Source organism: Stomoxys calcitrans, chromosome 4 (assembly GCF_963082655.1).
Source record: "Stomoxys calcitrans chromosome 4, idStoCalc2.1, whole genome shotgun sequence".
Classification (NCBI taxonomy): Eukaryota; Metazoa; Arthropoda; class Insecta; order Diptera; family Muscidae; genus Stomoxys; species Stomoxys calcitrans.
In genome coordinates this window covers 121,955,858-121,968,636 of record NC_081555.1, presented here as the reverse complement: position 1 = coordinate 121,968,636, position 12,779 = coordinate 121,955,858, and the positions used below count along the sequence as shown (strand labels likewise).

At 39.9% G+C, this 12,779-nt stretch overlaps 1 protein-coding gene across 2 annotated transcripts in view; it reads right to left on the bottom strand.

Annotated features, from left to right (window-relative positions):
- The window catches only part of LOC106092360 (GTPase-activating Rap/Ran-GAP domain-like protein 3), a 269,008-nt gene that overhangs the window by 65,679 nt on the left and 190,550 nt on the right, over positions 1–12,779 (bottom strand). For both annotated transcript variants that reach the window (XM_059368097.1, XM_059368098.1), the window contains exon 5: positions 11,142–11,260. In XM_059368097.1, coding sequence (XP_059224080.1) covers positions 11,142–11,260 — 119 coding nt within the window. The remainder of the gene's footprint in view (positions 1–11,141; positions 11,261–12,779) is intronic.

Sequence of the window (12,779 nt, the reverse complement as noted above, 5' to 3'; positions counted from 1 at the left end):
AATTTGCACAAATTCTTGTTCATAGACTGGGTAAAACGGCGTTAAGTTTGGCCGGGACGAACTTGGGACACCCACCACCTCGGGTATATATAAACAACATATTGATAAAATCCGGTTGAAAAATTTACGATTCTAAACATGTAGCAGCTATATCGAAATGTGGTTCGAACTGGATCAAATTAGCCACAAATCACTGTTCCGAATTCCAGCGAAATCGGGTAATAAATGAGTCTTATATGTGTTAAAAACCTAAATTGGGAGATCGAAATATATAAAGCAGTTATTTCTAAATATGATTCGATCTGCACCATATTTGAGGAGTATTTGTGGGGGTTTAACTTGGCTCACTCTACGTAATTTGAGCAAAATCTGGTAAAAAACACACCATTTATGGGCGAAAGGCTTTCAATCGGTAGATCGGTCTATAAGGAAGCTATACCCAAAAATAGTGCGATGTTAACTATATTCGACACGGACGTCCAAGGGCCAAACACAGCTCAATGTGTAAAATTTCAGCGAAATTGGGCAAACAAATGCCATTTTGATTGATCTGAGACCTTAAATCAAGAGATCGGACAATATGGGGGCTACATTTAGATATAGACCGATTTATACCATATATGACACGAATGTTAAGACACTTCATTGTGCCAAATTTCAGCAGCATCGGGTAGTAAATGCAGCTTTAATGAGCCTAAACCCCTAAATCGGGAGATCGGACTCTATGGGGGCTATATTAAGTCACAAACCGATCTGGACCATATTTGGCACGGATGCCGCCCATCTTCGTTGTGCCAAATTTCAGAGAAATTGGGTAACAAATACGGCTTTTATGGGCCTAAGAGCCTAAATCGGTAGATCGGGCCATATGGGGGCTATACTAAGCCACAGACCGATTTAGACCATATTCGGCCAGGATGTCGGAGATCTTAGCACAAATCATTGTGCCAAATTTTAGCGAAATCGGGAAACAAATGCGGCATTTTTTGGCCTACGACCCTATATGGGTGATCGGAATATATGAGGCTACATTAAGCCACAAGCCGATCTAAACCTTATTCGGTACCGATGTCAGGAATCTTGACGCAAATCATTATGTTCAATTTCGGTCAAATCGAAGCTATATCAAGATAATCCTGCCTATGAACAAAAAGAGTATCTGTGCAAATTTCCAGCTTAGATTAGGTGAGGTTGAAAAAAAGGGTGGCGATATTAATCCGTCCATGCCAATATGGGCATACATCTAAGGAAATCTAATTTAGAAATACCGTACTACTTACAAAATGCTTAATTATTATCCACGCCTCTCCCCTAAGTTGATTCATGTCTGGTACTGTGATCCCACCTAATTACCAGTGTCTGTTGCCTGCGAAAGCCGGGCAATGACATGAAAAAAGCTCCAACGTCTCATCATCTTCCCCACATTCTCTACACATGCCGCACCGATTGTGCATAGGTGAGCTCGTACTGCCTTTCAGGATCCCCTATAGGACCGTCCTGCCGACCGTTTCGCTATTCCACAGTGTTACATGCGTGTTCGTAGCACACGCCCTTAAATCGGACTGCGTCTACCGGAAAGGCTTCGGGTTTGCAAAAGCTTATTGACGAAAACGTGAAAACGACACTACTTCACGCTTTCCGTGACCGCTCGAATATCTGACTGCAGGAGTTTATTATGGCCAGGCAGTCTACAACAGATCTCAGCCCCTGGATTTTCAATGTAGGCCCCCCAGGGCCACTCTTTCCTCTAGTTTTCATCCCTGCGTCTAACATGATCTTCCAAATGGTGATATTAGGGTTTAGTCAAACTAAGACTGTGCCGCTGTCTGCAGTCCTAAGTGTCCTGTTATGATACCGAAAGCTATACTGACCTCCTTCTTACTTCCTTTTAGTAATAGTCTCATCTTCTCACGATCCGGATCTCCCCGTAGGATTTTTTCGTCCCACCATTCGTTCGTAGCCCACGCTAAACTCGACGGCACCCAAACGATGAGGATCGTGTTCATTCTCAGAGAAGGCGTTAATCTCCTTCTTACACTGCAAGTTTGTTCGTGACCTTACCGTCCTGGTTGTTATCGCCCTGATGGCTAGTTTACTGTCCGTAAAGATGTTCATACTCGACGTCCTGCAGGATTGTATTATGGTCACGCAATCTAAAACAGATATCAGTCCTTGGGTCCCTGGGTACCAGGTTCACTCTGTCCATCAGTGTAACATGATCTTGCAGATGGCAATTCTAAGGTTGGACAATCTAAAGGCGTGCCGCTGGCAGCACTGCCTCACACTTCACCTCAAGTGTCGTCTCAGGTATCCGATCTGAAACCTCTTCCATTTCTTCCAGGTTTACTAGCGTCGCCTTAATTCTACCGCGATGGTATGACCTGTCCTATCCTCTATCCACTCTCCCATCGTCTAAGTCTCACAGCCGCAGGGGCTGCCTTACACTTAATCTGTATGCCTATGGGTCGGATATTTAGAATAGTCTCCAGTGCCCTAGTGGGCGTGGTCCTCATCGCTCCGCCTATGCCAAGACAACATGTTCTCTGAACCTGTTTTATTATCCTAACGTTCCACTTTTTCTCCCTCGCAGCCCAACAAACTACTGATGTGTAAGTAGGTCTTACCACGCTCCTATAGAGTCACGCCCCATTTCGAGCCTACGGCCCGTATACATAGTGCCCAACATCTGTGAGCCTTTTCGGTATTCTCCTGAATATGACACTTCCAATTCAGTTTCCTGTGTAAGATCACACCTAAGTATTTGACCTCGTTAGATTTCGAAATCGTTCTATTGAGGAAATGTGGTGAGTTAAATTGGCCCACCCGAGGTCTAGCCCAGTCGTATCCCACCTGCAAGACCCTTTCGGCAAATTTCAACTTAATGTCTTAATTTTTAAAAACTATAGCGTGATTTCAACAGACAGACGGACGGATCGGATTTCATCATGCCATTTTTCATTGTATGACTTAGCACCTTTTTCCCCTTAAAGGCTGTTGCCACTTAAGTACATAAACGTGGTTGCTACCATACTTTCATTGGTTGTTGTGCTTGCGAATTGTCATTAGATTCAGTAGCCATTATTGTGGTTCCACAGAGGTTAGGCGTTAAGTGCACTTTCCCTCATCCCTTTACGTTTGCCACTCACTCATTGCCAGGCATTTTTTCCTTGTCATATATCGCGACTATCGATGTATGGGCCTGTTAAGTGGTCAAGTGTGTTTACTATCAACTTAACTCCAATAGTTGAACTTGTGCCATTTGTTCTTAGGCTGTCATTAGGTAAGAAATGTTTTCAAGTCACTTTGATTTGAGTTATGAAAGTACTTTTCAAAAAGCTGGTTGAAGGTAAACATCAACAAGAAATTTTAAATTGCTGTAGTGTTGGCAAGACACCAAGTTGAGATTTAAATGTAGGTACTTCGTAACAGATTGTTCACTGAAGAAATTGAAACCAGCACTTTGAGAAATAGTAACTAGAACACATTTTTCTTTAAGGACAAAATTTCTATGGTTTTCTTTTTAAAGGGTAAAATTTTAGTTCAATTCATTGTAAGGACATACATTTACTAGAACTTGCTTAAGATAATTATTTTCTCATCTCAAAATAGACAATTTCAAAGTAATTTTGTCTACAAACCATGATTTAAAGAAATATTCCCCATTCAGACTAAGTTTGCTTACATTAGATAGGCACTATTTAGACGTGGGGTTCGAATCCTGGCGAGACCATCAAAATAAAATGTTCAGCGGTGGTTTTCCCCTCCTTATGGTGGCAACATTTGTGAGGTACTTTGCCATGTAAATCTTCTCTCCAAAGAGGTGTCGCACTGCGGCACGTCGTTCGGACTCGGCTACAAAAAGGAGGCTCCTTATAATTGAGCTTATACTTGAATCGGACTGCACTCATTGATATGTGAGAAGTTTGCCCCAATTCCTTAGTGGAATGATCATGGGCAAAATTTGCAATTTGATCTGTTTATATGCGAGCTATAACAGGGAATGAACCGATTCGGGTCATATTTTACACGTATGTTAAATATCATAGAAGAAGACGTTGTGCAAAATTTAAACCAAGTCGGAAAAGAATTGCGCCCTATAGTGGCTCAAGAAATTAAATCGGGAGATCTGTTTATATGGGGAATATATCTGGTAGCGAACCATTCCATACTTAACACAGTTACAGACCACTTCATGCAAAATTTCAGCCCAAATAGTAAATAATTGCTACTTTTAGAGACTCAAGAAGTCAAAATCCGAAATCGGTTTATATGGGAGCTATATCAAAACATGGACATATATGCTCCATTTACAATCCCTACCGGTCTATAACCTGATATAGCTGTCATATAAACTTATCTGGGGTCTTGACTTCTTGAGCCACTAGAGGGCGCAGTTCCTTTCCGATTTGGCTGAAATTTTGCTGAAAGTGTTTAGTTATGACTTCCAACAACTGTGCTAAGCATGGTTTGAAATCGGTTCTTAACCTGATATAGCCGCCATATAAACCGATATTGAACCTTGACTTCTTGTGCCACTAGAGGGCCTAATTCTTATCCGATTTGGCTGAAATTTTGCATGAGGTGTTTTGTAATGACCTCCAATAACTGTGCTAAGTATATTAGAAGTCGGTTCATAACCTGATATAGCCGCCATATAAACCGATCTTGAACCTTGACTTTGATCTTGACTTGGGCCACTAGAGGGCGCAATTCTTATCCGATTTGGCTAAAATTTTGCAAGAGGTGTTTTATCATGACTTCCAATAACTGTGACAAATATGGTTTACATTGGTCGATAACTTTATAAAGCTGCCATATAAACCGATCTGGGATGTTGACTTCTTGAGCCACTAGAGGGCGCAATTCATATTCGATTTGGTTGAAATTTTGCAAGAGGTGTTTTGTCATAACTTCCAACATCTGTGTCAAATATGGTTCTAATTGGTCGATAACTTTATATAGCTGCCATATAAACCGATCTGGGATGTTGTCTTTTTTGAGTCTCCAGAGGGCGTAATTATTATCTGATTTGCCTGAAATCCCATGACCCTCAGCATACGTGTCAAATATGGTCCGAATCGGTCTAAAGCATGATACAGTTCCCATATAACCCGATCTCCCTATTTTGTTTCTTGAGCCCCTAAATAGCGCAATTCTTACTCGAATTGGCTGACATTTTACACAATGACTTCTACTATGGCCTCCAACATCCAATCCAATTATGGTCCGAATCGGACCATGGCTATTCTTTCTTTTATCCTTTGTTTGCCTAAACAGAGATATCCGGAAAAGAACTCAACAAATGCGACATATGGTGGAGTGTATATAAGATTCGGCCCGGCCGGACTTAGCACGCTTTTGCTTGTTTTTTTTCTCCCGAGTTTCATTTCTTTCAAACCAGACTTACAACTACATAGTTTGTATATCTGTTTCAGATATATGGGCTAATATCAATTCTTTGGAAACACAAATTTTACCTTTGAATGCGATTTCGTTACTGTGTTCAAGTACAATTTCCACAAGCAAATTGTCGTAATAATATTCCATGATTTGAGAGAAAACTTCTCTTTGTAAATTTCGTTAACTTTAAGCGGAGTTCGTCGAATTTTGGTTGATATTGCTCCTTAATATTTTTGAATGCGTAAATTTTATTTCGTTGTCAATATTTATTTTCAAGATACCAATTATCCTTGCGGAAAGGGTTCATGGAATCTTTTAAACGTAATTTCTTTGTTTTTGTCCATTTATGTACCCCCACGACGAGTTTATTAGAAATTCTCTAAAAATAATTTCAATTTATCGTAAATATCAACATGAAACATCAACAACCCATCAACGTATATTGCAAAGGCATCAAAATAAAGGATTCTGTAAAGAACACAAAACAATAAACAACGTCTTAACAAAGCATTGTACTATGAATGGTGGGTGTATGTGTGATTAATCTGTAAGAGACATCAATGTGTGACGTTAGTCGTACATAAATATGTACTCTTTGTTACACACACACTTATGAGTCAATCCATGTGGAAAGTAGACATCAAAATATGTAGAACCCTATTTTCACCATGGGATGATTATGCACCATCTGTGAATATTTCAAAAAAATTGGTTCAGCCGTTTTCGAGTCTATAAGGAACACACAAACAAACAAAAATTAATTTTTTATATATAAGATGAAACATTTAATCAAATTCACTAAATAAAATGCAAATATAACAGAGAAATTTCTCTTATATCAATAATTGCTGGCCGATTTTAGTTTTACCTCGTGAAAGGGTAGAATTTTTTATCCAAACGGCGTGCTGCTGTGCTACTTCTCTTCCCGCGCGAGTTCCGACGTTCAGCCTCATATGCGGGAACACTAATCATGCGCAACGGTAGATTTGCAGTTTTTCACATAGGCTAATTCACATAACATCTCTATGATGCAGATTTTTTTTTATAGCATTTCCCATATTATTTACAATACATTTTGTGTTTGAGTGAGTATTCTACCAACACAAACGCAAAAATATGTTCCAACGTTAACCACAGTCATGAACATGAATAAAATATTTATGTCCGTACATAACATATCAAAACAGACTATGGAATATGTTGATCTCTTCGGATAAAAATGTACAGCAAAATGAAAATATAATCCGCCACAGATTTTTTCAAATTGAAAACAAGATATAATTATGGGCTTTTTTCTGTCACAATCTCTTAAACGAAAAGTCGATTTAATTTTTTAATGAAACCGCCTGAAAATTGTGGTACTCTTTTTTGCAAAATATTAAACGCAAGATGAGATTTAAGTAAAACAGGTAAAAACGTGATAAAATCAGCCGGGCCGAATCCTAGACACCCACCACCATGGATTCAGCAAAAAATTTCCACCAATTGAGACAAAAAATTCAATTATAATACGAATAAGACCATACTCGGCAAGATTGTTGGAAGTCATAACGAAACACACATGCAAAATGTGAGACCAATTTTTGTAGATAAAATTTCGGCTTCTAGGGACTCAGGAGTCATATCAGGAAAACGTTTTATATGGGAGCTATATCAGGTTATAGACCGATTCGGACAACACTTAGCGCGATTGTTGGAAGTAGGAATTGAACATTCCGTGCAAAGTTTCAGCTCAACCGGACAACAGTTGTGGATTCTAGGGGCTCAAGAAGCCAATTCGGGAGATGGTTTATATGGAAGTTATATCAAGATTTGAAACAGAACATTACATGCTAAAGTTCAACTTATCGGAAATTATTGCAGCTTCTAGGGGCTCCTGATGTCAAATCGGGATATCGGTTTATATGGGGCCTATATCAGGTAGTAGACTGATTCGGACCTTGGCACAGTTGTTGGAAGTTGAAAAAAGAACTACGTGCGAAATTTTACCGCAACCGGACAACAATTGCGGCTTCTACGGGCTCAAGAAGCCAAATCTGGATATCGGTTTATATGGAAGCTATAGCAGGTTATAGACAGATTTGAGCTGTACTTGGTACAATTGTAGGAAGTTGTAACAGAACACTACATGCAAAATTTCATCTGAGTCGGACAGTAAATCCCGCTTCCAGGGGCTCAGAACATTAAATCGGAAGATAGGTATACATGGGAGCTTTATAATAGCTTTAGACCGATTCGGACCATACTCAGTGCGGTTGTAAGGAGTCGTAACAGAATATTACGTTCAAAATTTTGGTCAAATAGAATAACAACTGCGGCTTCCAAGGTCTCATGATGCCAAATCAGGAGATCGGTTTATATGGGAGCTATGCCCATGTCTAAGCCGCTATGACTCATTTGCAACCCTCAATAAACTACATCGATAAGAAGTAAATATTAAAAAAATCACACGATAATTTGTCTCCTTGCCTAAAACCTGTGGTGTTTATTCCCGTCAACATCCGTGGAAATCGGTCTATAACCAGATATAACTCCCATATAAACCGATCTCCTGATTTGAAGTCTTGAGTTCCTGGATGCCGTCAGTTTTGTCCGATTGTGGTGAAATGTTGCGCCCCTTTTCTGTTGTGGCTTCCAACATCTGTCAATAACCAAATTTGTCAATAATTTGCTAGTAACGTCCCAAGTAGCTTCCGTTTTTGACTGATTTGGAAGAAAATTTGGACGTAAAGTACAAATGTTCCCTTCCACCAGGGATTCAGAGTGGAGCAGAGTAGTCTTATTTTTGCCGGAGGGCCAGTGAAATTTGTATAGCCTGAAGCAGAGCGGTTTTCTATCTTAAAAGAAATCCGTTCCGATAAAAAAAGCTTTAAAGTGGATGGGGGTATATTCATCAGGTTAGATTAGAGGGTGCGGATTTTAATCCACCCCATGGTCATACACCTAAGCCAGTAATCAGCTTGTTGTGCATTCTAAAAACTAGAAAGTAACCCCGAAAAAGAACATTTTAAGTTAGAAATTCCGGGCTTCTTTTCGCCGTCCTACCGACTGTTTCGCTGTTCCACTGCGTTACATGCGTTCGTCGCCTAATGCATTGTCCATGGCCTAAATTAGCCGTATTTACTACCCGATTTCGATTAAATGTGGAACAGTCGGTCTACTGAGGACCTTAGACATCCGTACCGAATATAGTCTAGCTCTGACAATATCTTGGTATACTAATACAAGGTTAGGTTAGGTTTAAGTAAAAGTTTGCCATCAGACTCATATTAATGTAGCCAGTGACAGCAAAGCGGTAGATCCCTTCAAGTCTAGATCAGGTCACATAATTTTGGAGTGCCGACAACCTCCCCTTTGTGACCATCTATCTTCCGTTGCCCTTTTATGCCTGATCGTGAAGACTAAGGTATGGTAACCAGAACAGAACAGGTGGATTTTGAACGGTCATCCACCTCGTTGAGAGATCTGTGACAGTCCAGGGCGGTTTTTATATTCAGAAATACATTCTCCTGGGATTTAATTGCTGCCTGGCTCTCCGAGATGATATTTATGCCCATCGTCGTTATGACATTACATCGCAGTCATTCAATCACTTCTTTAATTGCAATGATCTCCGCCCAATACACACTGCAGAATCGGTTAACATTCTCGATAAGACCAGTTCAAGTTGTTCAGAGTGCACTCCAAAGCCCACCTGGTCGTTTAGTTTGGAACCATCCGTATAGAAGTCTATGTAACTTCTATTTCCAGGGATATTGTAGTTGCAATGGGTTCTATCAGGAATAGTGGTACAGTACATTTTATTAAAAAATTGGTCAATCAATGTGTAATACACATTGCCTGGGATATCGTTCATTGTATCACGGATAACACAGTGTCCATGGGCGCCGCATAACCAAAGGGAAAGCGCACTTAGATTCAAAGCAGTGGTCGCAGCAATTTGTCTAGCCACGATGTCCAGAGGCATTGCGTGTAGCATTTAATGCAGTGCATCAGATGGTGTGACCTTCAGTGCGTGTCTTATGCACAAACAAGCCATCCTTCGAATAATAGGTGGATTTTAAAAGCGCCGTCCACATGAGCATGTCACCATATAGTATAATAGGTCTGAAACTGCAGTATATAACCAGTGCGGTTTAAACCCCCAATTTTTGGACTTGCCCCTACTATATGTATGCTGTTGCCGAGACATGCGATCTTCAGGGATCTTCGCTCTAAGATATGACAGACAAATAGGACTAAAATTGTTCGCCTTTGTGTCCCTTCATCCCACAGGTATTTACAGCATGCTGATAGAAGTTAAATGTATCTCAACAAGTCAAGGAGCCAATCTGTCGGACACAGCCTGATACATCGTCAGGCCCTGGCGACTTAAAGGAGTCGAAACTTTTTGTCGCCCAAAGGATATTCGACTCAGACACAATTTCCCCAATAACCTCCAACGGTGCATATCAGGGACTACCTCTTTTGGCGCCACATTGTCGGTTGGAGAGTTTACCGGGAAATGTGTATCAACGATTAGTTCTTGTGTTTCCTCACTAGACATAGTCCATACATTCTCTGACTTCTGAATATATCCCACCATAATAGGTCTGAGGCCTAGAAGCCACAGATGTATCCTCACCCAGAATTTGTTCTGAGACCTTCTTAGCTCGCTCTTGTATTATCGTAGCTTAGCCTTATAGAAGTCTCAATCGTGTGGTGCCCTTGTGACTTTCGCCCTGTTGAAGAGTTTTCTGCAGTCTTTCCTTAGACCAACCAGCTCTGGGGTCCACCATGGCGGTCTCTGTTTGCCTCTAGGCTTGGCACTAGGACATCGCTGACACAAGCGAGTCATTCAGGGCCTTCGTGATCCGCTTGACCATTGTGTCTATGTCCTTCGCAGTTTCCACTTCCCTTTCTAGTCTAGAAGGGATAGTCGTGCAGAATTTGTGGCGAAATTTATTCCAATCCGTCTTTCTTCTATTTAGCCGAGGGATTACTTCTGCTATATTTTCCCAAAGGCTGAGACTAATATAAACATGATCGGAGAAGCTGTGGTCATCCAGCACTTCGCAATCTCATACCTCTCACCGAGAGGCACGGATTAGGATTTTATTTTAGATACATGGTTTCTTCGGAGAAGTTTTTCAGAATTTCATGTAGACTACGATTTTGCTATACGATTTCAATTAACAACCGCTCTTATTTATATACGTAAGGTGATGGGAATCCAAAGATCGGTAATGACTTTTTACTAAGTTACTAATTTTCTTTACTTTACTTTTATTTAAGTTACTATTTGTTCTTTATTATATTTTTATATATCTACAGAATTTATTAACAAATGATCCTGTATCTGTATTTGGATGTGTTAAAATTTATTTGAACCTCTCTTGTTGCGTAACATAAGACCTAAAACGTGTATAGATATCACCTGTGTGATGCTCATATCTTTGTGAAATAGTCATACGTGTTAACAGCCTGCTGCGATTCTAGTGAAGAAGGTGCACATATTTAGTACACTTGACACTATAAAGCGTTTTGCACTCATTGGGGGGTGTGAGTTATTCTAAATGAATAGCTTTTGTTTCTTTCGTCTTGTTACGTGCTTATATTTTCTGTTAGTGTGTCGGTTGTAGATGGTGCTGGTTACATTTGAAGGTCTTCGTTATCCTTCATCATTCGCTTTACCTGTCTGCCTGCCGTAGGTGTTATTCTAGAGGTTGTAGAGGAATTTTGTTTTTTTTTGTTTTGCTTACCTGTTTGCGAAATAGTATAGCTCGATACATGGGAGCTCCTTGGTTGCCTGAGTCTTGTGATACAACCGATAAAAAATATGGACTTTTTTCAGCATCAATGCCAACATAGTTTTGATGTACTGCAATGGGAAGAGGAAAAGAGAGAAGAGGGGAAACAATCTTTATGAGAAAATTTCTGCAAATAATAATAATGAAAGAAATAGAAATGTATAGAAAGAAATTCATTTGAAAAATGTCTTTAAGATTACGTGTCTTAAATTATGAAACTGTGGTTTGCCTTTCGTCATAAATGCATACCTAATGGCAAATAGATGCCAGTGACATTTGAACAAGTAAACATTAAAATGGTTATAAAGGCAACAATTTGTCCTTTATCCTTACACAAGTATATTAAAGGTTTCGGTCAATGTAGAAGATAAATAGAAATATTACTAAAATTTCCTATGATCATAAGTTGCTTGTATCAATGAGTGCAATACGAATAAAGTTTAAGCTCAATGATAAGGGCTCTCTTTCGTATGACCGAACGGCGTGCCGCATAGCGACACCACTTGGTGGAGAAGTCTTAACATGGCAGAATACCTTACTATTGTAGCCAGCATTGCAAATGCAAATTTTGCCCATGAACAATCCACTAAGGAACTGGGGCAAACTTCTCACATATCAATGAGTGCAGTCCGATTCAAGTTTTAAGCTCAATGATAAGGGGCCTCCTTTTTATAGCCGAGTCCGTACGGCGTATCACAGTGTGACATCTCTTTGGAGAGAAGTTTTACATAGAACCTCACAAATGTTGCCAGCATTAATAGGGGAAAACAACCGCTGAAAATTTTTTTCTGATGGTCTTGGATAAGACCGACCTTTTCATACCCTACACCACACTGGGTATGTCGAAATTAACATTTGGTCAAGTTCAAAATGTAGAATTCCCACAAAATTCCGCACATATTGTGGTAGTCGTAGAGTAAACAAGTAAAAGCGTGCTAAGTTCGGCCGGGCCGAATCTTGAGAACCCACCGTCATAGATTCTGATAAAAATTTATACAAAATAAATCTATTTGAAGGGCATTATTTGTTCTTAATACCAAACTTCTGTCAAACCAGCAAAAATTAAAGCTTCTAGGAACCGAAAAAGGATAATGCGGAGACCGGTTAGTATGGGAGTTATATAAGGTTATAAAAAGATTTGGAGTGTATTTGGCCCAGTTTTTGGAACCCGTAACAGAACACCACTTGCAAAATTTCAGCGATCAAATATTGCGGAAGGATCTAAGAAGTCAAATCGGTAGATCGGGAGCTATATCAGGTTATAGACTGATTTATACCGTATTCGGCACAGTTGTTGGAAGCCGTAACAGAACATTGCATTCAAAATTGCATATAAATCGGACTAAAATTGCGTCTTGTAAGGGCTCAAGAAGTTAAATCGGGAGATCGGTTTAAATTGGAGCTATATCAGGTTATAGACCCATTTGGACCGTACTTGCCACAGTTGTTAAAAAACAACAGAACACTACATGCAAAATTTCAGCGGAATCGGATGATGATATGGGTGCTATATCAGGTTCTAGACCGATTTGGACCGCACTTGGCACAGTTGTTAAAAGTGATAACAGAACACTACATGCAAAATTTCAA